At 38.8% G+C, this 23,527-nt stretch overlaps 2 protein-coding genes across 5 annotated transcripts in view; one reads left to right on the forward strand and one right to left on the reverse strand.

Moving 5' to 3' along the window:
• LOC101857833 (short-chain dehydrogenase/reductase 3) overlaps nt 1-6,425 on the reverse strand; it is a 9,069-nt gene extending 2,644 nt beyond the window's left edge. Inside the window, exons 1-5 of the mRNA XM_005109118.2 lie at nt 6,127-6,425; nt 4,747-4,869; nt 2,131-2,271; nt 1,556-1,694; nt 169-274 (exon numbers count right to left, since the gene is read on the reverse strand). Coding sequence (XP_005109175.1) covers nt 169-274; nt 1,556-1,694; nt 2,131-2,271; nt 4,747-4,869; nt 6,127-6,312 — 695 coding nt within the window. The 5' untranslated portion in view covers nt 6,313-6,425. The remainder of the gene's footprint in view (nt 1-168; nt 275-1,555; nt 1,695-2,130; nt 2,272-4,746; nt 4,870-6,126) is intronic.
• Nucleotides 6,426-6,928: 503 nt separating this feature from the next.
• Nucleotides 6,929-23,527, forward strand: part of LOC101858067 (DNA ligase 3) — a 30,502-nt gene continuing 13,903 nt past the window's right edge. Inside the window, exons 1-12 of one of the 4 annotated variants that reach the window (XM_013088472.2) lie at nt 6,929-6,949; nt 12,399-13,052; nt 13,945-14,058; nt 14,485-14,676; nt 16,351-16,457; nt 17,560-17,604; nt 18,983-19,069; nt 20,335-20,414; nt 21,493-21,570; nt 22,010-22,178; nt 22,607-22,762; nt 23,266-23,397. In XM_013088472.2, the coding sequence (XP_012943926.1) occupies nt 12,482-13,052; nt 13,945-14,058; nt 14,485-14,676; nt 16,351-16,457; nt 17,560-17,604; nt 18,983-19,069; nt 20,335-20,414; nt 21,493-21,570; nt 22,010-22,178; nt 22,607-22,762; nt 23,266-23,397 (1,731 nt within the window). In that variant the 5' untranslated portion in view covers nt 6,929-6,949; nt 12,399-12,481. Of the gene's footprint in view, nt 6,950-7,222; nt 7,381-12,398; nt 13,053-13,944; nt 14,059-14,484; nt 14,677-16,350; nt 16,458-17,559; nt 17,605-18,982; nt 19,070-20,334; nt 20,415-21,492; nt 21,571-22,009; nt 22,179-22,606; nt 22,763-23,265; nt 23,398-23,527 lie in introns of those variants that run through there. The other 3 variants (XM_005109120.3, XM_005109119.3, XM_035972581.1) reach the window with 3 other exon arrangements.

A 23,527-nucleotide genomic window follows, 5' to 3' on the forward strand; every position in this document is an offset into this window, starting at 1 on the left:
CCCCCCCCCCCCCCCCCCCCCACCCATTAAAAAAATTTTTTTAAAATAAAACACCAACAAAAAATCCCCCTAAAACATGTGTTGATGTTTGGGAAAACAAAGTTGAAAGACATGAGGAAATAGGGAGGGAGATGGGAAAAGAAATTCAACAAAAGTTTGCGACCTTACCTCGTGGCTACACCAGCAAACATGGAGTTGTCTACATGGTACGGGTAGACAGCAGTCACTGTGACACCACTGTCTCCATCCCTGGTCAGCTCATCATATAGCGCCTCTGGGACACATGGGGGGAGGGCAAGAAAGAATTTTTGACAAACGAGGTGATTTGTTGTTGTTTATTTTGTTTTAGTAAGGTTTTACGGCCTTCCCAACTGCATAAGGTCATATGAGCGCCAAGGGTGGATGTCAACAGAGAAGTCCAAACCGGGAATCAGGCTTACTTTACATACCTTTCTAGCCTCAACAGCACAAAGTCTGCTTCCACTATTAAGGCACCCCGAAAAGAGTAGTTCACAAGAGAGTGACAAACATACAAAGGAAGTAGAGGAAAATGACGATAGTAAGGATAAGGAAAGAAAAAGCAGTAGTTCCCCCTATGCTGTTCCGGCACAGTGTGAGCATAACATTGATAAATCAGCTTATTTACAATTCTACTGTGCATAAGAACATGTTAATATCTTCCCTTTGGGAATGGCCTAAAGACAACTTCAGCCAGTAGCACTACCCTGGTAGGAAGGGGGGGGGGGATATTTGATTGGTTTTTTTAAAGCAAAGAGAAGCACACAGACAATAATGATCAATAATAAATGATGACAGGGGACTCAGTAAGTAACTTAACAAGTGTGGTGTTCACCTGTCAACCTGGAGGTCTAGAGTTTCATACCTGTGTTGGGATTTTTTAAATGTGTTATCTTATATCCCCGATCCTAGGGTAGGTGGGACCAAGCAAGATGGGGGCAAAGAATTTCAGAGGAACTCCATGCCGCAACTAAATTCCACTCCTGGTGAACCGTGAATGGTACAGTCCAGTCCATTTATAACACTAACAGCCTCTGTTATTACAGGAACTTGGATACAACAGTGATAAATCAAATCCTCGATTTTTTTTCTCTATAAATGTAAGTTATATGAATCTGGCTGTAACAGGATTCAATTTGAGCAGTCTCGGATGTGATCTTGCAGCGCATGAACTTGCTTTCGAGCCGTCAAATTATTAAAATTATTTGTCTCAATCAAGACATTTTGCCTGTTTGTATGATCGCTCGTCTAAACACAAACTTTCAAACACATACCCCCCTACAGTGTTGGGGTCACATATCGATTCCATTTCAGTGTCAGCAAACAGCCCACTGGAAAAGGATCTGAGGTAATCAAATATAATATTTAGTAACTAAAGGAGCAATGGCACTGGTAGTTTCCCTTGATAACGGTTACAATAGGACTTGCTCATAACAGAGAAAAACTGCCAGTCCCATCTGTCCTGTTATCTGAGTTTGACTGTATCTTATTAAATCATGAAAGAATAACCTGTCTGAAAGAAGCGGCACAGGCATACCTGACAAACCGCAAGCTGCAAACTTGGAACTGCAGTAGTCTGAAGCTCCGTTTAGCCCTGCCCAGCCAAGCATGGAGCTCATGTTTACAATGTGACCTCGTTTCTGCTCCAACATAGGGGGAAGAAATGCTCGAATGGTCTGTGAACACAAGTTTTTTTTTCAAGATCACAACTTGAGAAATGAAACAATTTTCTGACACATGATAAATCAGGGGTTATTTCGTTTTCACTGAAGCCATGCAAAGGTAGATCAACAAAATTTTTTACTGAAGCAAACATAACCTTACCAAATGAAGCATTTTCAGTCTTCTTAATGAAAATATAACCCGATAAATTTCAACATTCATTTGCCAAATTTCATTTCGAAACGGATGACTATTTTCCGGTTTAATAACACAGCTATTAAAGAACAGTATTTTTTGCTAAAATCATAAACATCTTGATAACTGACTACACATCTAGTAATCTATCAAAGCATATCAGTAAAATGCACATCAGAAACAAGCAAAAACCATAAAAATACAAAATCCTGTCCTTGAATCATTTAACAAGTGAAAAGGAATTTTCATTTTTACCCAGAAATGTGCCAACACATTGGTTCTTATAGTCTGTTCTGTTTGCTGCGGACTTGACTCCAAAACAGAATTTGGAAAAACCACGCCAGCATTATTAACCAGCAGGGTCACATTACCAAATTTGGCCTCAACTTCCTTTGCCTGTAGAGAAATAAAACAAGGCATCAGCTACAACCCAGGTCAATTTACGTCTATATCCTTCAAAGATACACAGATTTTAAACACATGTTCAGCCGATGTAGAATATATAATTTTGCATCAACACAATAAGGTTGATTTTAAGATCATAAGAAATCAACTCTATATTACAAGCTCTAGAGAAGGCCATTTATACAATTGAGAAAAGACAGGCCTACTAAAGGACAAGACACAAGCCATAATCATCATCATCATCATTTTTAAGGGGCCAGATCTCAAATAGACTTTGACAATCATGGTCCTCTGTTCATTTCTTTGCATGGATGCTCTCGAAATACCTACATCATCCTGGTGTTATACTGTTATCCCCTCACCAAGGCAACCGTTAGTTCAGGTATCCTCACCCCTAACCCATCTATAATACAAGTTTTTCCAAGTAGGTTGCAGTGGGTCTACCCCTCGCTCGTTTGCCTTCAATTTTTCCCAGTGAGAGCGAAATGTTAAAGGCTTTTTTGTCAATTCACATGTCTCAAAAACTGCATTTATTGTCTCGTCCTAATTTTGTTTTATTAGTGAGTGGCCATCTTAGTTAGGCTTCTTTCAGTACCACTTCATTTGATTTCTTTTTCTTCCACGAGATGCTCATCAGTCTCCTGAGAAACTAAATTTCCGATGCTTCCATTTTATTTTCACAATCTTCGGTAATGATCCAGCATGCATAGCATTATAGAAGGGGTGCCCACACGTTTCATTTCAGAACTCTTATTTAGATGCAAGGAAGAGAGACAAATTTATAAATCTTTCTGAGCACTCAAATAATTTCTTCTGTGGGTTTGGGTTATCAAACAGTCTTATTGCATACAAACAGAAGATGAAACATTTCAACTGGGGGAATAAAATGCCAGAAGAAGGGTCTTCCAGTGCTAGGGGTGGTAAAGCGAACCATGTTCTTAATAAATTTATCTGGTACAGCATTCAATTTCACCAAGTACAAAGCATAATACAGGCGAAAGCCATGATATTTGATTTTGGACATTATTTTTCCTGAAAACAAGACTTATTGTATGATGAGCTACTAGATGCATAATTATGGTATGTTGTATTTAAAAGTAAGCCTACTTCCTTAAACACATTCATTTGTGCAAAGCTCAGGGGACAGTCTCCCAATGGTATCCAGCCTAATTTTGAAATATCGCAAGGCATTTGAATTGAAATTTGAAATTTGAGTAGTTTCTTGTTCTAGGGAAATATATTGGGGCTTGGTAATGAAACACTTCAGCACTGAAAGGGTTAATGGATATCAACAAGGTAATTTTTTTCTCCATGAGTCTGAAGAAGGTGAGACTGATGTTGGCGGAGGCGATGTTAACCACACATGGGACTAAGTATCCTACTACAAATATGACATGATAGCACTGAAAAAAAAAAGGTAACACAAACTCAAATACAGTAGTCTCCGCCTAAGATCCCACCGCTTACGATCCCGGTTCGCTTAAGATTCCGCTGTTTTAAGAAAACAGAATTTGTACTATACAAAAGTCACCCCTAAGATCCCGTTCTGATTCACTCTGAAGGTCTACTTTCGGCTAAGATCCCACATTTCAGATAATAATTTGCGGAACAAAAACGCGGGCGGGACAGCCGATCAACCAAGAGTGAAAAGCTGAGATCCATAAACTGTCTGTCGCATCAAAGATCAGCCACTATCGTGAATGTGATCAAATATGTGTTGTAAAACTCGATGAAGCGATACAATGTTTGCCCCAGACGGGATCACACCGGGGTGTGAACTGACTGACACGTTTGTTTTCCTCACACATCGCACTCACACCTGAGCTCGCCCCCTAAACTTACATCACTCGCTGGGTGGGTAGGGCCTATACGTTCCCTCCAGGCGAGATCACATCGAACTGTGAACTCTTCTCTGACCATTGCAGCAGTTGTCCCTACTCCTGAATTTGCGAGACAGACTGAATTTTATTGGTGTGTTCACAACGTAATGGGGTGTAACGACAAAGGCTGTGGGGGAGGGGGGGGGACACGGTCAAAGATGGAAAGCTATAATTTTCGACAGGTAAAGGGGAGGGGCAACTGGATAAGTGTAGATCTTGAGACTCATGATAGGATAATAAGTGAAAATGGCACGTCTCATCCCACTATGCGCTGTGATAGGTCATCAAGGTTAACCACTCTTTGCTCGCCATATGCCATAAACCCACCAAAGGGTCACGTCAGTACATTTTAGAGTGGAGGGAGACCATTTTACCGATTGTGAGCCTTAAAATGGATCACCATAGATTTTTCCCTAGGTTCGTCGGTTAAGATCCCGCTTAGCCTAAGATCCCGCATTTCCTTGCTCCCGAGCACCGGGATCTTAGGCGGAGACTACTGTATATGTAACTTTTCATTTTCAAACTACTAAAGTTGTGAATATGAACTACTACTAATAATAATAGTACACAGAAAATATATATATACCATTGAATAAATTTCCTCCCTAGAACTGACATCGCAAATCATGTATGAACAGTTGATGTTCATTTTCCTGACTTCACTGACAGTTGCTGCGAGGCATTCCTCAGTGCGTCCCCAGATAATTATCTGCAAAAACAGGTAAACAGTTCTTACCGCTCATGGTAATCATAAGTTAAAGGAAACAAGAACTGACTATACTTTTTTGCATGCATAACATATATTTTCATATTTCATGTAAACTTTAAGAAGTTCCCACGACATGAAATAGAATGCCAAAAGTTCGACATTGACGAAAACTCTGACAACATATTTTTTAAAAAATGATGATGTAATATAAATTTGCATAAAAATTTCGTAAAAGCACTCTGATATTAGAAAAAAATGGACTTGTGCTGATAGTCGAGTTCAAGGCAGTAAGAGAGGAAGAACTATCGAAATAGGTTCACTTGTTTTGATTTTCTTTAAAAACCAATTGAGTGAAGTATACCGTCAATTTAGATTTTGTACCAAAAGAGGGCCCGGGCATAGTGACCCCCCGTCAGAGATAAAGAGTTAATCCACAAGTAGATATCTTATTTGTTTTATAAAGTAGCCTATTCCATTACTGCCTTGAACTCATTTCTACAAAATCCTCATGAGAGAAGTTAATCAAGAACCCAGGGGAACTAGTACTCCAACCCGGAAGACTGATATTTCAGTCTCTGCGTAGGTCTCTCTGCCCCAAATGTCTGGCATTATATGGAAACTGGTCATTTCGTCACACTGTCATCAGTGCTAGTGCTAGCAGTCTTTTTATTCTAAATCGGCAATCAAACATAACTGTTGGGCCATGCCCTCTTGTTTTACAGTAATTCAAGCCTAAAACTGCCCCCCTCCCCCACAAATAGAAACAACTCAACAAAACTCACCCAGTTCGGAACAGCTTACCAGACTGTTTAGCTGATCAGGTAGGCACGATGATTTGCAACCCCCCCCTCCCCTCTTTCTTCCAAACACCACCCAACCAACACTCTTCCCCAAAAGTCGTGATTTGCGATTGCCATGACAATACGCATTTGATGTTTGCAAGTGTGGGACAATATGTCAGTCTGCGTTCAACCTTGTGGATTTGGGGTGTGATGCAATGAATATGACCATGTCTTGACAGCACTGGAGTGACGAAATGACTGGTACCCCATTATCAGTATTCCACGACTACATTGAGCCGTGAATCAAGACCACACAGGAACTAAATCAGGATTCAGACCTCAGGGTTTAATAAATAGTCAAAAATACATGCTGGCAACACTTTTATTAACAAGTGTGTGGTACAAGTATTGTTCCTCAGCTTCAGTGACTTAAGGCGGTAACCTAATCAAGATGAAGCAACAGGGCTTGACTTACATGCTTCGGTTGATGAGTGGCAAACTCAAGAACAAGTTTCTTTCCAATACCTCGTCCACCACCAGTAATCAGTATCACATCATCACCAATTGATTTCTTCTTTGGTGGGACCACCCATGACATCACATCTTTGACTATCAGTACAAACAAATGGCACAAAAAGCAAACCCTTTTCAGACCAAACATGTTGCATATTATGTCCAGATCTGTCAGTATAGGCTATAAGAGTCTTTAGAGTTCAGTGCCAGTTGCAGTAGGTACAGAAGAGAAAGTTGAGACCAAAAGACCTAACTTTATTACTCTACTTCTACGTTAGACTTCAGTCACAAGACAGCAGACAGATTGAAAATGGATTAATTAATCAGCTGATTTGTCCTGATTCTCTGCTAGAATAAGCAATCCCTTTATACTTTATCAGATTAAACTCAACGGCTTATGATCAATAGTTGGGTTCCTGCTGGTCATCGTGATTCAGTTTAAAATCAATAGAACGTTGATAAGGTTCATGGTTCATAGCCCAAAAGACAAAAGAATACAGATGCTTGTCTAAGTTTCGTTTACAATTTTGTCAACATCCCAGGGCCTACACTTTTTTAACTTCACCGGGGGTACTTATTGTTTTGTATCGTTGTTCTACATTATCGTATTCGAAAAGAGTAATCAGGGACCAATTCAAGAAAAATTTTCTTCTCTTCTTCATGTAAATAAGATCTAAATATTTTGTTTGTTTTTCGGGCTATGGAGAAAAGAGATTTTATTTGAAAGACAATCTTTCGATTTTTAAAAGTGGAGCGCACGAAATAAGTCTCCAATAGGCCTAAAGGTATGTGTGTGACATAGATTTACACGACCTCTCAATAATTCTATGGTACACAATACACGCTTATAATAGACAATGCATATTACGAACAGTGGTTCTGAGCTTCCAGTTTGCTTTTACTTCACTCTGAGCAAAGATAGTGACATGTAGACGTAATCATTATCATGTGCAAAGATCATCACTAGATCTAGAATCTAGAATCTAGATATCTAGTAGAATTTTTTTGCCCCAAGAGCCTCGAATGTTATTATTACAAATTGATCGAAATGATTGATTAATTAAGAATCGTAGTCGATGGGTAACCTTCGGGAGCGTTCATTGGAAAGAATTATTGTTTTGGTTTTGGCATGCCACAAGTACAAAATCGGCATCGTCGTGGTGAGAGAGAATATTATTGAACTGACTACTCAGCTTCCAAAGATAGATTCTTAATGGTGCAGCATTTAAGTTTATTTATTTGTGGTTTATCTGTGCAATACTTATTTTAAACAGGCCATCAATGCTTCATAATTTATGAGGTTACATGTCGTGTATTAGTAGGAAGGCCACCTCTTAAAAAAATGCCTCTATTCAGGCGAGTCTTGTGGCTATTCTCACCCGGTGCGCGTTCACCAAATTTTGCGTTCACCCTAAACTACAGAATTCTACACTGTGATAACAGAAAAATTGTAGAATTCTGTGCCGTGAACAAACGTTCCATTACAATTGTAGCCTACTAAAAGCGTACAATTTTGTCTGTGGGCAGTGGAGAGAGAGAGAAAGAGAGAGAGGAGTAGCGCGAAAATTTCCGGGCAAAACAAAATGGCGACCCGCGTAGTTCGGCTCGATTCGAAAAGTTAAATAGCCGTAGCATCTTTGTAGACAACCAAATTTATTTACTTTTGTGTTTTAACATCATTTTTAAACTTTGTTTTGGTCAATTTCATCGTCAACACCGATAGACAGTATTCAGAAAGAGACAGAGAGAGAGAGAGAAGAGGGGAGGAGTTGATCTTGCGAGAACTTCCGGGCGGGTGAGAATAGCCACTTTCTAGTAGGAAACTGAGCCTGGCTACTGTTTTACTTACCTTACTATCATTATCAAGCTGCTAAGACTGCAACTACAGTACAGTGCTGCAGCGTGCAGACTACTACTGTGTAGTGTAGAACACTGTTTGACTTTCGTCTCGGCCAGCATAATCAGCAAGTTTACCTACTGTAATGCTTTGTGTAGATCTAGATCTATAAAGTGGGTGATCTAAAGCAGCCAATATGATGCTACGGCAACGTAAAGGTCAACAGACTTTTTAATCTTATATTAAAGGAAGTGGCTATTCTCACCCAGGGTGAGAATAGAAATACAATCGACCTCTCACCCCAGGTGAGACTTGCCACCGTAGGCTATTCCCACCCGGTGTGAAACAAGACCTGTTTTTCCTAATTTCGGTGATGATCAAATGGATAAAGGCAAAGAAAAGATTACGTTATAGCACAAAAGTAAGCTAATTTTATCGACTACAAAGATGCTATGGCTATTTTACTTTTCTAATCGAGCCGAACTACGGGGGTCGCCATTTTGTTTTGCGCGGAAGTTCTCGCAAGATCTACTCCTCCCCTCTTCTCTCTCTCTGTCTCTTTCTGAATACTGTCTATCGGTGTGGACGATCAAATTTACCAAAACAAAGTTAAAAAATGATGTTAAAACACAAAAGTAAATTAATTTGGTCGTCTACAAAGATGCTACGGCTATTTAACTTTTCGAATAGAGCCGAACTACGTGGGTCGCCATTTTGTTTTGCCCGGAAGTTCTCGCGCTAAGTATTCCTCTCTCTCTCACTTTCTCTCTCTCTCTCTCTCTCCCCACTGCCCACATACAAAATTGTACGCTTTTAGTAGGCTAACAGTAGTAATGGAACGTTTGTTCACGGCACAGAATTCTACAATTTTTCTGTTATCACAGTGTAGAATTCTGTGGTTTAGGGTGAACGCAAAATTGGTTGGCCTAGATCCAGGCTATAACGGTGAACGCACACCCGGTGAGAATAGCCAAAAGACTCGCCTGTGCTATTCTCACCCGGGGTGAGAATAGAGATGGCCTTTATTAAATTGATTGGAAACCATTATTCTGTAGGAAGAGGCTAGCCGTACTTAATGACAGCGACGGCTAGACTGGTTGGCTAGACAGCTGGGCTAGCCGTACTTATTCTTTATATGATGGCTAGACTGACCATTAAAAAAAAATAGGCATACTGAATTGTAAATATAAATTTTTAGTTTGCAGTACCTAAAGTATTTGTATTTGAGACGAAATCAGGTGCCTTAATTAATGACAGTGCATGTATTTTAAACCTCCTGTTTTCTAATGTTAATAGGGCCTAAGATAAGTACGGCTAGACTGGCAGTCTAGCCGTACTTAAGTACGGGTAGACAGCCAGGCTAGCCGTACTTAAGGACAGCTAGACTGTCAGGCTAGCCGTACTTAATATTGATGGCTGAATTGTAAATGAAATTTTTAGTTTGCAATGCCTAAAGTATTTCAGACAAAACCAAAAGGTGCCTTACTGACTTGCATGTATTTGAACCTGAATAATTACTAGATCTAGATCTTATGAGACCTTTGTACTTAACAGGTCTGAGTCGATAGGGCCAAACCTAGATCTAAGTACGGCTAGACTGGCAGTCTAGCCGTACTTAAGTACAGCTAGCCACTTCGTATTCTGTAAGTGTGTAGTGTAAGGCAGAATAGAATACCAACTGCAGCGCTGCCTATTTCTGCAGATTTTTCCTATTGATTTTGGATCTGCTCATTTGCCCTACCAGTAAAGATGCCGAAACTGATGGATTTACAATGGGCGCTGAGATTTAAAAAACGAAGTGACTATTCTGACTTGAGTCCGAATATAGACAAACACAGTGATTATTCTCACCCGGGGTGAGAATAAATTTGATACTATTCTCACCCCGGGTGAGAATAACGACAGCCTAAGTACTATTTTCACCCGTTTTTTTCATTTCGGACATCCAGGGTTGGGTTGATTTAAATCAGGTCGATTGAAATCAGTTGATTTTTTAAATTTAAATCAACTTGATTTTTTGAATAAAAATCAGTGATTTAAATCACTTAAAATTTTTTTTATTTTTATTCAGTTTTTACATATTTCAACTTTCAGAATTCCTTTCCTTGGTTTCATAAAACAGATGTAAGGTTTAGTAGACTAATATAACCATGCTTAAAAGTCTGCTTCCCCCCTGTCACTGTAAAATAATACAGGATTCAATTTACTTTTTTTAAATAATTGAAATTAGCATTTTCTTTTTCTTTTTAGATAAACACAAGCGCGCGCGCGCACACACACACACACACACACACACACACACACACACACACACACACACACACACACACACACACACACACACACACACACACACACACACACGCACACACACTAATAAAATGCAAGTTTATCTATGCATAACGAACCCCCCCCCCCCCCTTCCTTTTAGACTGACATTTTCTTCATTTTTTTTGTCTGTAGCCATAATTCACTGATATAGCAGATTAAGGCTTTCTTTTGCAGTTGCTTAAATTAATCATTAGTTAAAATAAAGACAATGCATTTTACACTAAAAGAACATACTTTTAGCCACCAAAAATCCCAAATTGTGTCAACATTAAAAAAAAAATAAAAAATTTAGATTTAAAAAATCTGATTTAAATTGTGTAAAATTGATTTTTTATATTTTTATTTAAAAAATTAAAAAACTCACCAACCCTGCGGGCATCATAGGACCCCTGTCACTGAGCGCTCCAGGCGACAAAACTCGTCTCCCTCTCTCACTCCGCTGAGCGTGCGGCGACTAAAATCGCCAACAGGCAGGCCAGCTCTCGAGCGCGGGAGGCGACTTTTGTCGATTTGGGGGGAAAACCTTATCTTTTGAACGAAAAACCTCACCTTTTGTTGCTACAGTATTAATTTATTGGTTCTGTAATGGAGAATTTTACTCTTGAATAGTTTAACCAACCAAATTAAGAAAAAAAATATGCCTAGGGTCAAGGCACTGCGTTCCTTAAAAATAATCGTCTGCTAGGGATAACAATTAAACATGTTTTTTTGTGTTGTAAACAAATGCCATTTCTAACATTACAATGACAAACTATTACTAACATTATTTCATTAAAAACAGCTCTCAGGTAAGGCTATTATTTTTAAAAACATACTACAGTCGAACCTGCCCTGACGGCCACCTCTATAAGACGACCACCTGTACAAACGGCCACTTTCCATTTCCCCCCTTGCGTTTTTTCTATATAATTTAACTGTGTAAAACGGGCACCTGTCCAACGCGGCCGCGGCCACAAAAATTTAACACACAACCCCTATAATACTAAGCAATAATACCTGTCTAAGACGGTCACCTTAGTGAATCCATTACGTTTTGTCATAAATTGTGCATTGGCCCCTGGCGTTGTGGGCGAGCCGTCATAATTCAATCACCTGTCGTTGTTGTTAGGTAGTCCCTCCAACCGATCATGTTGCGTAGGCCCCTCCCACTGTTGACCAATAGCTACCAATTTTCAGTTGCAGGTGAGTTAGCGTGTGATCCCTCATAACCCATAAGCCCCGCCCAGAACTCGTACACAAATCGTAAGTGAGATGAGTGGTTACTGTTTACCCAGTCTGTAACAAAGTAACAAAGGACGTCAACATGAACTTGTTACAGAAGCGTCCCTCGTTCTCCGAGTGGTGGCGACCCATGTGTTTGTTTTAACATGGCACTCGGTCTTCCTTGTCTGATACATTTCGTTTTATTGTCACTATTGTGCAAAATCAGCGACAAAATAAAAATTACAAACGAAATACAAACCAACAGCAACAACACCAACAAAGACAACAACAATGGGGCTACTTTCGATTGGGGCCTCAGATGGGAATGGTTTGTTTTCTTTATCTTGATCAGTCCTGCCTAAGACGGCCACCCGTCTTATGCGGCCACTTTTCTCCTTGACAATGGGTGGCCGTCTTACACAGGTTTGACTGTACTTTGGCAGGTGAATTCCTTTCAGAATTTTGAATATATTTACACTTGTCTAGGGTTTTGGTGAATATTCGTGCATACTCTCAACTCAAGATTTAAAAAAATGAAACAATAACAATCCCCGCGGGAGCCTAGAAAAATCGGCCAGCGCTCTGGGGCAGGTCATGAACAGTCACTCTCTTACAATTGACAAATTATTTTCTATCATCCGTTCTCAACATCCAGGTAGACCTAAAAAATCCATTGCTTTCTCGGACCGGGTGAGAATAACTCACTTCTGTTTTGTTATGACAATCATTATTTATAGTTTGTTATGACAATCATTATTTAGGTAGTTTCCAGATTGCTTTAAAATTAAATAAGAAATTGTTTCCAGTTGAATGTAGATATTAAGTTATATTAACATACTCTTTTGTCTTGCTCTCTTTTTCAGAAATGCTGTGTCTTCCTTTGGGCTATCTGAGCAATTCCAGACCGTAGTTCTGTGGCTGACTAAAAGAAAGTTTTAAGGAATTTATGCTGTGCACCAGTCCTGTGGTTGTAAGACGCTTACATGGATCAAGTTTTGTCTCCTGTGTCAAAGTGATATGCTCAAACAGTTTTGTCTCAAAATGTCAAGAAAAGCGCTTTGGTGTAGTTGAGACATCTTCGTTCCAGAAATATCTATCGAGGTACAGCTGCCATGATGCCCTTTGTGCAAAAAAGTTAAATGGTCCAACAGACTTTCTTGCTAAAAGAAAGCTATTGTCACTTTCAGTTCCGTATTCTTCTCACAGTATTAGTTACAGTAATATAATAATTATGGCTGACAATAAATATGTCGTTGGTTATGCCAAACTGGGTACTTCGAGCTGCAAGAAATGCAAACAGAAAATTGAAAAAGGAGCACTGCGAATTGGCAAAGTGACACCAAACCCATTCTCGGAAGATGGAGGTGACATGAAGCAGTGGTTTCATCCAGCCTGCATCTTTGAGACTTTTGTTCGAGCAAGAGCTACAACAAAGAAAATTGAAGATCCAGAGGATGCAGAAGGCTTTGGGGATCTGAAGCCAGAGGATAAAGATGTGATCAAGAAACTGATTGATGGTATGTGTGTAATTTGAATGATATTGCTCACTTTTGGTTTTGGGTTTTTCATCTTTATTTACTGATTTTTTCCCCTCACAAATTAGTTAAAATAAAAATTTGCTTATTAAAAGTTTATACTTGAGGTATTGTTGTCAAATTGCCCATCTTTGTACTAACAAAGTCGTTTGTGACTGAATTTTTTATGACGGAAATTGACTTTATTATTGAATAATCGAAGTATTTCTCTTAGTACGTATATGGCATGCCATTCGTGCCACTGACCAGTATCATTTGTTTTGTCTCACTCACATCATTGCTCGGCCCTCTGCAGTCATATATTAATTAAAATGTACTTAACCCCATCTACAGTAAAATGTTATGTTTATTGCATGGAGCATTCATGTCTGCTCCGCTTGGTGTTTGTTCTATGCAAATAGGTTAAACAGGGCAAGACTAGAGTTATAGGGAAATTTGTGATGCTATAAAAGTGGATCACAAAAGTGGCTGTGAACAAATGTGCCATAATTTTCTTTATAGTTGAAGTTAATGCTCTTTTGAGGATTATTTTCAACTTGCTCATTTTTCAAGAGGAGGAAAAAAAATAATGGCATAAAAGAAGAAAATAGTGAGTCGATTTAGTGTAGTTACATGGAACGTTATCCTTTTTAATTCTTGTGCTGCAGTATTTCTAATACTTTTTGTCTGAATATTATCAAATTCATTGAACCTGCTTTATTTTATTGTGGCCTGTCAATGATGTTTAAATGTATGATGGATGGGACAGACTTACAATGAAGTTTTCTTCTGATTTTACAGTGCTCTGTTTTTTTTGTTTGTTTGTTTTCACACCTTGTACTCATAGATGAAGTTTTTGATGAGAGTTTTTATTGTTTCACCCTTTGATTTGCAGAGTATCTTTCAAAAACTGGCAACAAACCATCTCCAAAACCAAAGAAAGCAGTTCAGGCAACTCTTCCTGGGGCTTCACCCGCGAAAGCAGATGCACCATCGTCATCAAGCGACTGTAAGTTTTTATGTGATATTAACTTGCCTTTTCTATTTTCATGTTTGCTTGTTTTTTGCGCAAAGTATAACACTCTTTTTGGAATAAAAATGACTTGTTAATTTTATATGCACCAGATGAGATGAGACTTGGAACAAAAAATGTCGCTGACCAAAACCTTATTGTAAAGGAGATGGAATATTTGATGTGTGTGGAAGAGAGGATGTGTGAGAGAGTTTGTGCGTGTGTGCACACCATGCACGTGGGCATGTGTGTGTGTGTGCATGTGTGCTAGCATCTGGATAATAAAGATTGGTCTAATCTCGTCTTCTTATTTTAATGCATAGATTAGTCTTATTGTCTGTGCCCTTTTGACATAATGTTCACTGTACTCGGGGGAGCTCTGACATTTCCTTAACAAAACACATTCATGTCTATCTCTTTCAGCTGCACCATCCTCAAGCAGAACTCCTAGTAAACCATCAACATCTTCTGCTGCTGATGGTGAAGATCCAAATGCAGAAAAGGACAACTCTTTCCGACAGTTCCGCAGACTCTGTGCTGACATCGCTGAAGAAAATAGCTACCTGGGCAAGACAAAACTAGTGAAGAGCTACATCACGAAAGGGCACAGTGGAGGTTTGTTTCTTTTTATAATTTTATACCATTTGTTGCTTAAGACGTGGGATTTGCTGATAAAAAAAGAAGAAAGAGAGAGTGGTTGAAGAAAAAACTGTTTAATTTTTTTGTAAGTATTTTTCTTCACTCATTGAAATATTTTGTTGGGTGTCATGTACAGCTGTTTCTCCATTTCCTTAGGTGTCTCTGACTGAAAGATTGTGGAGGTGCAGGCTTGGTGGAGGAGGTCATGAGTCGATGACATAGCTCTCTGTAACACACGGTTGTCGTGGATGGTGGCAATGTTTGCTTCTCATGTCCAATGCAGTTGACTTCTGACTAAAATGGTGAAATGCTAGGGGTTTTTAACGCTACAATCAACACTATTAGATTATTTAAGAGGCAAGACCTCTGAGTTCAACGTCCATCCCGGAAAGGACCGAGCCAAATGGGAGATTCTTGTAAAGTGCCTTTCCCAAGGACAGAACATCAGACTGAGCTGAAGCTCGAACCCTCGAACTGGCAATCTCACAATTACAGGTCGGGTAGTCTAATCACTAGGCTACCAATGGCACTCTTCTGGCTAGTTTCATGAAACCATTCTTCTCGATTATAAATGTGCAAGTGTAAAAGAGATAGTAAGAAATGAAACTGCTTTATTTTATATTATGTAACACTTTCATGTTTTTTCTGAGAATGATGGTCAATGTAAAAGGTAGGAGTTGGTTTTTTTTATTGGTAAATGATAAGTTTTTTCAATACTCTAAAAGGGGTGTGATTGTCATGGGAGGGGGGGAGGGTGGGAAGGTGATTGTGTTAATTTGGTTTTAAACAGGGTATCGTGCTATTCAACAGTAGATGGTAGGTTTGAATCATATGCTAAATACATAAGCATATATATTTTTTTAAATCAGTATGAGAAATGGTGAAAAAGCAATTATGTTATTCCTTTCGAAAGCTGTGGCTGAAGTTGAACATTTTATGTTATATTTTATGCTTTGAAAAGACGTATTGATGAGATGTGAACCTTCTCAAAGAACATTAATCATGCCACTGCTGTCTGCTTAATGTTTATTATATTATTGGAAGTTAACAAAAAATTTGGCCTTCCTTTCAAATTTGTGTACGGGCATTTCAGATTTTTTCCTGTAAACTGTACGGTGATATGATTTACCTTTTCTGATCTGTACCAAAGATAGTACAAGACAAGATGGGTCACTCAGCCTAAAAAGTGTCCGCAGGAAGTATGCTCTTTGCTTCAGATGGCGCTGCAGTCTGTTTTGAAGCTCTCTTTCGTTTTTCCAGAAGAAGAATAGGAATAGCACTTCCTTGCGTGCGCAGATCGACTGCTGTTCATCAGCAGTTCGGGTACGTTCAGTGCGGAGTTTTAGTTTTTTAAAATTTTAATGACCTCTCGCCCTTCATTCTAAAGTCAAATTAAACGAAGAAAACCATCTCCTTTTCCTCCGGAAGAGGTTTTTTGTCAGCGTAACCATTTTTAAAAAGCGTTCTTCCGAAATTTATCCCAAAACGTGCTAGTTTCACTTTGATTTTTTAAAACTCAAGTAGGGTAACTCTGTTCGCAAAGAGTGCGCTTTTGTGAAGAGGGCGCCACCAAATTCTGAGGACACTTTTTTAATTGGCTCAAAGAGAGAAGTGGCCCATCTTGTCTTGTACTATCTTTGTCTGTACCAGATGGCTTCCAAGGTAATTTGTACCTTTTAATGAAACTGCTGCTGCCTGGTGTTGTGAAGACAGTCTACAACCTTAACAGCAAGCAGCTTGTGAAACTTTTCAGCCAGGTAATTTTTTCTATCTTCCTATCTTCCCATCACTGTTCTTTAAACTGGTATTTTTGCTAGTCTGGTAGATTTAAGCTATCTAGGGTGGGGGAAGAAGAGGAAGGAAGGGAAAGGAAAATGATGACATGTTGTTTGATAGGTAGGCATTTCCTCGTGTATAATAATTTTCAGGTAAATTTTTTTTTCTGGAAAATGTTTTACGGCGCTCGCTACTGCATAAGGTCCTGTAGGAAATTTTGAATTTTGCCAAGGTGGCGGCCGAATCCTACTCTAATCTATTTTGGACCACCAAGGGATCTTTAACGTGCGCAACTTGCACACGGGACCTCCAATATTTTTCGCCTTTGTCCGACAAGGCTAGGTGTAGATCTTTCCAACCATAAGATCAGGGGTGTGGCTGAAAGACAGCAGTAAGAAGGAGCCAAGGAGAAGCAGTAGAAAGGCTGCAGAAAGATTCAGGAGCCAAGAGGAGGGGGCAAAGGAGGTGAGGGAGTGGGGACAGAAAGTGTTGATAAAAGCAGATAACAGAACATTGTTAGAGAGGAGGAAAGGATATGAAAGGGAAAAATTTTAGAGAAGAAAATTTTCTGTTGCTATCTGGATTTGAACCCGGAACCTATTGAATGAGAGGCGAACACCCTAACCTCTAGGTCATGAGAGCCCCCATGTTAAATCTTTCAGCGGGCAAAAAATGAAAGAGTTAATGATCATCTTATGTATTTTGGCGTGCTCAGATGTTAAAGATGCAAGTTGGAGTCTACTTTTGTTTTTTTGGAAACTTTGATGTGTGATTTGACTTTTTCTGATGTTCTCTCTCTCTCTCTGAAAAAGCTTGCTTAAGTATACTGTACTGAAATTTCATAAGCAGGGTAAATTTTTCTTTATATCTTTGTTTGATTCAAATCTTTGAACTTATAATGATACAATTGTGATCATGAAAGTGGCACATATCCATTTCTGATTTTCAAAAGTATAGATTAAGTTTTTTCCTCTCTTTTATTTGCTATTGATTTTGTAAGAAAGACTTTATTAATTGTTCAAGTATACTTGAATGTGTATAATTCAATAACTCTCTGGATATTGTTTTTGTTTTTCTCTTCAGATCCTGGCCACAAATCTGTCACGGATGATAGAAGACTTGGATCAGGTAAGCTTCAGTTGAGATTTCTGCAGCGTGGAGAGAATAGCGAAATGCTGTGTCATTTACTGTGGCTAGACTTTTCTCAAAATTATTTGGATGAAGTTTTCAAGTGGCTGCTAATATGTGTTTAGATTCTGATAATAATTTTCCCCTGTACTTCTGCCTTTATGTTCCTCTTTCATCCTCTTTTCATTTCTCTCTTTACCTTTCCTTTGACTATATAAATCTAAAAAAAACTTTTCAAAAGTGAAAGTACAGTTTCCCATGTTCATAACAAAATGGGCGTGTCCCAGAAATCTTAAAGTTTTGTACAAATTTCACTATGCACATGTTTTAAATTCAAAGAATGTACTTGCACAGAACCTGGAAATCTGTTTGCTGTTTGTGTCTTTTGTGCCCGGGCTTAACTGTAATATATATATTGAGGCGTGCTGACAGAATGAGTTACTTCTCGCTTTCTACAACTGGAGATATTGGCCAAAAATTGACACGCGTCTAGTTTGTAGATTTTTCTATTGATGCCATATTCTTTAAGTATAACATGCCCTTTATTATTTCTTACTTATAAATTGTAAAAACTTCACCTTTAAGCGTGGTGTATCTATTTCCTTAAGGCTTGAATCCGAGAAATAACTAATTTTGTCAGCACGCTTCACTTATAGTTTTGTTTCCCCTCTGAAGGAAGGCTTATACAATTTCCCAATGTTCCCCAATAATGAACTTATTGCTCCAACCCGAGTACAGTCTGTGTGTTGCAGCCTGTTTTTGCTGGCATATTTCCTTCTGCAGGTTGTTAGGCTGGAATTATCTGGTCAGTGAAAAAAACTTAATTTGTACATGAAAATTGGTATAAAGTCCAGAGTTAAGAGCATTTCAGCGGCTGAGCGCAAGAAGTGACTATATCCACTTTTTACAATTTCGAGAAAAGCGAGTTTGAGATTTTGATGATGTCGAAATCTTTATAACATAATTTAAAAAAGAAAGGTTAATATCTTGATACTGTAGTAAGCTACGGCTTAAATATTTACAGAGGTAAAAGAGCGGCTTAAAACCTCACTACCCGTATAGATTACTCCGTTTCGACTAAAAGTGGATATAGTCATTTCTTCCACCCAGCCATCGATTTGTTTGACAAAATTTAATATTTGGACACACAGGAGCATTTTTAAGCAATGTGAAAGTGAGTGCCTTTCTTATTGTGAAACATGCCATTCTAGGGGGCGTTTTTTTTTTTCGTTCTTGGTTGTGTTACCCTTTAATTTTTTTTCTTTGTAAAAAGTAAAACTTTTTGGTGCTTTTTTTGGGTCTTTTTTCCTTCTGTAAATGAAATGTGCAACCACAAATTTTCATAGCTGATAATTTTATTCAAATTATTCCCTGTCAGGGTGATGTTGCTGAAACAATACGCATATTCTTCGAGGAAAGCAAAGTGTTTGTGCCGCAGAAGAAGAGCACTCTGAGTCTCACAGAGGTAAGCTGGATTATTTTGCTTACCATATTTATTTTCTCTTTGTGATAGACACTCTGTGTTTTGCAGAGTACAAAGAACAACTATTTTTCAAGGATTCACCCATTATCCATTACCCTCATTGCTGGGCCCACTGTCTATGGAGCAAGACTCATAGTTCTTGCCTATTGTGGATTGGACCAAACACCGTCTTGCCCCCCCCCCCCCCAGGGCAGTGCTACTGACTGAAGTGTCTTTATGCCATTCCCAAAGGAGGGATATTGACATGTTCTAATGTGCAGTAGAATTGTAAATGGGCTGATTTATCAATGTCATGCTCATATTGTGCTGGAAAAACATAGGGGGAATTGCTGCTTTTTCTTTCCTCATCCTTACTATCGTCGTTTTTCCTCTACTTTTTTTGCATGTTTGTACTCTCTTGAGAACTGCTATTTCCGGGGTGCTTTGATAGTCGAAGCAGACTTTGTGCTGTTGAGGCTAGAGAGGTAAGCAGAGTATGCCTGATTCCCCGTTTGGACTTCTCCGTTGGCATCCACCTCTTGGCACTTGTATGACCTTATACAATTGCGAGCACCATAAAACCTTATTAAAACTGAAACTAAATACTGTCTTGAATGTATAGAACCAGGTGTCAGTCTGTTCGCTGTCACAAGGTCTGATGGCTAGTGTAGAGGTTTGATGCTTCACCATGGCACGCAAAAGACATGCTTTGGATTATTTCCACATGGGGAGGTTTTGTATGGAGTGTCACCATCTTCCTTTGGGGACGTTGTTTCTTTCTGAGCCCGGTTGGCTCTTTCTGTATTATCTAAATAATGTCAATAGGGGGCTTAAGACATCTACAATGACAGTTACTGTCATGTGAGACATTTATACACAAACAAAGAACAATGGAACTATACATGTATATGTGAATCTGCACTTACCATTTTCTCATTAGCATTGGCACTGGTGATTTCTCTGTCTGTTTTAGTACTTTAAATTTCCTTGCTTATGCTCGTGTTGCTTGTTTCTCTTGCTCATCCCCTAAGAGTTAATGTGGATGGTTGGCGGGTGCTCTGGTGTGGTCTGCTTCTCCTTCCCTATCAAACATCTATTGTCCTTATCTCTTCTTCTTTTTTCTGTGTGTGACCCTCTTGTAAAAGCCTTTTATCTTCAGCACTTATATGACCTTATTGTGTTGCAAGTGCCGTTATACTCTTAATAAAACTTTAAAAAAAGAGTCAATGGTATAAAATTCAAATGAACTGAGCAAATTCTTTTCTCAGGTTGACCAGTACTTGTCAGACCTGGCACAAGTGACAAAAGAGGATGACCAGCAGAAAGTGCTGACCAAAATAACCAAAAGGTAATGAATACACTGCATGTACAGATTTCAGATGTCATCCAAAATAATTTTTTTAGATGTCAGTTTTGATATTGGAAATAACTAGTAATGCTGGTGTCAGAGAGGGGTAACAGAGATGATGAGGGAAAAGGTCACAAGGCGGAGAGAGAGGGAGAGAGAGAGGAAGAGAGATGGAGAGAAATGAGCACTATTAGAACTGTATGGTGCTCGTGCTCTTTGTATTATTGTAACCTGCATTGGGCTTTATAAGTGCAATTTATTATATGTGTCACGACGCAGTGGAATCAGGCGCTCGTCAATTTTTGGGCATGTAGGGTAATTGGTATGATCTGAAAGCTGATGTATTTGCCTTGCTTCCAATGAAATAAATGTCCATTTATCTTGAATAGAACTCAAGATATCTGCAATTGAAGGAAGAGAGGTTCCCTAGTTTCAGTGGTGAAATTAGCAGTAAAATGGCCATCAAAGTTTGGTAACTCCAATAGCTAAAGAGTCTTTCTTTGCAAGCTGAAATATGACATATTTTGTCCCTTTAATCAATGGGTTTTATTCAGCAAAATTCACGTAGAAATGTGTTTTTATATGGTCATCAAAGAGGTTAGGCCAAAAAATAAAAATTTCCAAACTGTCGGAAGAATGCCTGTTTCTCCGATTTTGAGCACTTGATTTCACCATGCTGCATCACATATTTTTTAAATTATTATTGCATTATAATCTTCTATTTTGAGTTTCACTGTGCTGGGAACTGAAAAAGAGAATTTTTTTTTGTTTCTGCTTTTACTTGCTGCTCTTTAGTTTGCAAGTGTTCCTCTCGTCTTATGTAGCATAAATCTTTTATACATGAATTTGGATCTCCTCTTACCCTGAAAGTTGTTTTGTTTTGTTAAAAAGAACATTTTTGACAAACTGTTTATTTCCAGCCTCTAATTTACAACTAGTCCTCCAGACTGACATTGCCACGAAGACTTTGTACAAAAACATACTTCTAGAGAGCTTTGATATTTTTTTTTTGGCATGCTCTTTTATGTTTGATATGACACTTTGTTCATTAAAGTGTAATTATACACTTTGATCACAGGTGCACAGCCAACGACTTGAAGATGGTGGTGAGGCTGATCAAGCATGACTTGAGAATCAACGCCGGCGCCAAGCACATGTAAGTCTTACGGAATATACCTGCACTCATTGGTTTTGTGGCTTTGCTCGATTCAGAGAAAAGTTACAGAGGTGATGAGAGAGAAGATGGCCTCGTTTCTTTGGGAAAGTTAAGTTGCTCGAACCTGATAGAACTTTTTGTTTTTAAAGACAACTGTGGCGTTTGGTGGTAATGGACCTCTGTGTCAGAATTTATTGTGTAATAATGTGTCGTATAATTTTTGCTGTAAAGTGCATTAAGCTATCCTGGAGTGGAAATGTGTTTTATATAAATGCAATTGATACATTGTTAAATGCTTTTTTGTTACTAACTCAATTGTTAAATGCTTATTTATTTTTAACTCCTTTGTTAAATGCTTAGTTATCATGTACTCATTTGTTAAATGCTCAGGTATTATTAATTCATCCATTCACTTTTTTGTTCTGTATCTCTTCCTTAGACTGGATGGCTTAGATGAGAATGCTTATGCAGCTTTTCAAGCTTCCCGGGATCTGGGAGATGTGGTGGACCGAGTGCTGGAGCAACAGACAGGGAGTGGAGACAAACCGGGTCTGAAGAAAAAGCTGAGCGTGCGGGCGGCGCTCATGACCCCGGTGTTGCCTATGTTGGTGAGTTAGCTTCGGTCACTCATAAATGTGCATTGTAATGTTATTTGTTGCTGAGCTGTCAATTATAGAATTTATAAAGATTCTGATGTCTTTTCATCAAATATAAAAACATTCATTCGTCATGTGTAGTTGTAGTGTTTTTCTTAGAAGAAAAAATACTTATTGAAACTTATCATATTCCATGAGTCAATTGAATCAATGATTTCAGATTTAATTTTCACCTGTTACTTGTCAAATTATCTTCTTTCAAATTGTTCACTTTGCAGATAGTATAGACTTAAAGTGAAACCCTGTTTTAAATGTGATAGTTTAGGTCCATGAAATACCAGAGAGGAATAAGTGTTGCTGCATTCAATCGAGGTCGCTGACCCAAATATTGCAATTTTGGGGCTTAATTTCATATATTGTTTTTCATTCTTTTTCTTCAGGCTGAGGCATGTAGGTCTGTAGAACAGGCCATGAAGAAATGCCCCAATGGATTCTACGCTGAAATCAAGTATGATGGGGAGAGAGTCCAAATCCACAAAAAGGGCAACGATTTCCGCTACTTCAGCAGATCCTTAAAGCCCGTGCTTGATCACAAGGTAAGTGAACATGGGCGGTGCTGCCTGGACTTTGTCTATATAGCTTTGACTCTGTGATATCAACATAACACAGTTGCTTACAACTGTTGGTCATTAGAGAAGGCTTGACTTTAAGTGGACTGTTATTCACGAAAAAAATGTTAACTACTTTTTGGATTTGACACAAGTTACTGCTTTTTTTTTTTACCATCCCTATAACTAGACAGCTAAAAAAAGGACTTAAACAATTATGTTGTGTTATGTTGTGACAGTTTCAGTTTTTTTTGAAGTTGTACGCCTTACAGAATACAAAGTAGGTCATTTTGAAAACGGGCCTCTTATACCCAGTGCCCATTGTTTTTTCTGGAGTTCTTGACAATACATGTTGACATGTCTGCCTGTATAGTTCTAGAGGTGGTGAACTGGGAAGGAAGAACTGCGGAGTTCTGTGATGTGGAAGAGGAGGAAATTCTTACAAGTGTTTTGATAATAAGGCCCATACAAAATGTTTTTGTGTTCTACAGGTGAAGCACTTCAAAGAGTACATTCCCAAAGCTTTCCCCACTGGCTCCAATTTGATTCTGGATGCGGAAGTTCTGTTAGTAGATACCAACACTGGGAACCCCTTGCCTTTTGGAACTTTAGGAGTGCACAAGGTTAGTCAGTGGACTGGGCTTTAGGGGAGATGTGATGTGGATGGGGCTGCTGGGGAAAAGGATGAAGGGGGGAGGTGGTTGGGAAATAGGACATGGGTGTGACAGTTGGGGAAAAGGTTGGGGGGGGGGG

This window comes from Aplysia californica, unplaced genomic scaffold, assembly GCF_000002075.1.
Source record: "Aplysia californica isolate F4 #8 unplaced genomic scaffold, AplCal3.0 scaffold00749, whole genome shotgun sequence".
Classification (NCBI taxonomy): domain Eukaryota; kingdom Metazoa; phylum Mollusca; class Gastropoda; order Aplysiida; family Aplysiidae; genus Aplysia; species Aplysia californica.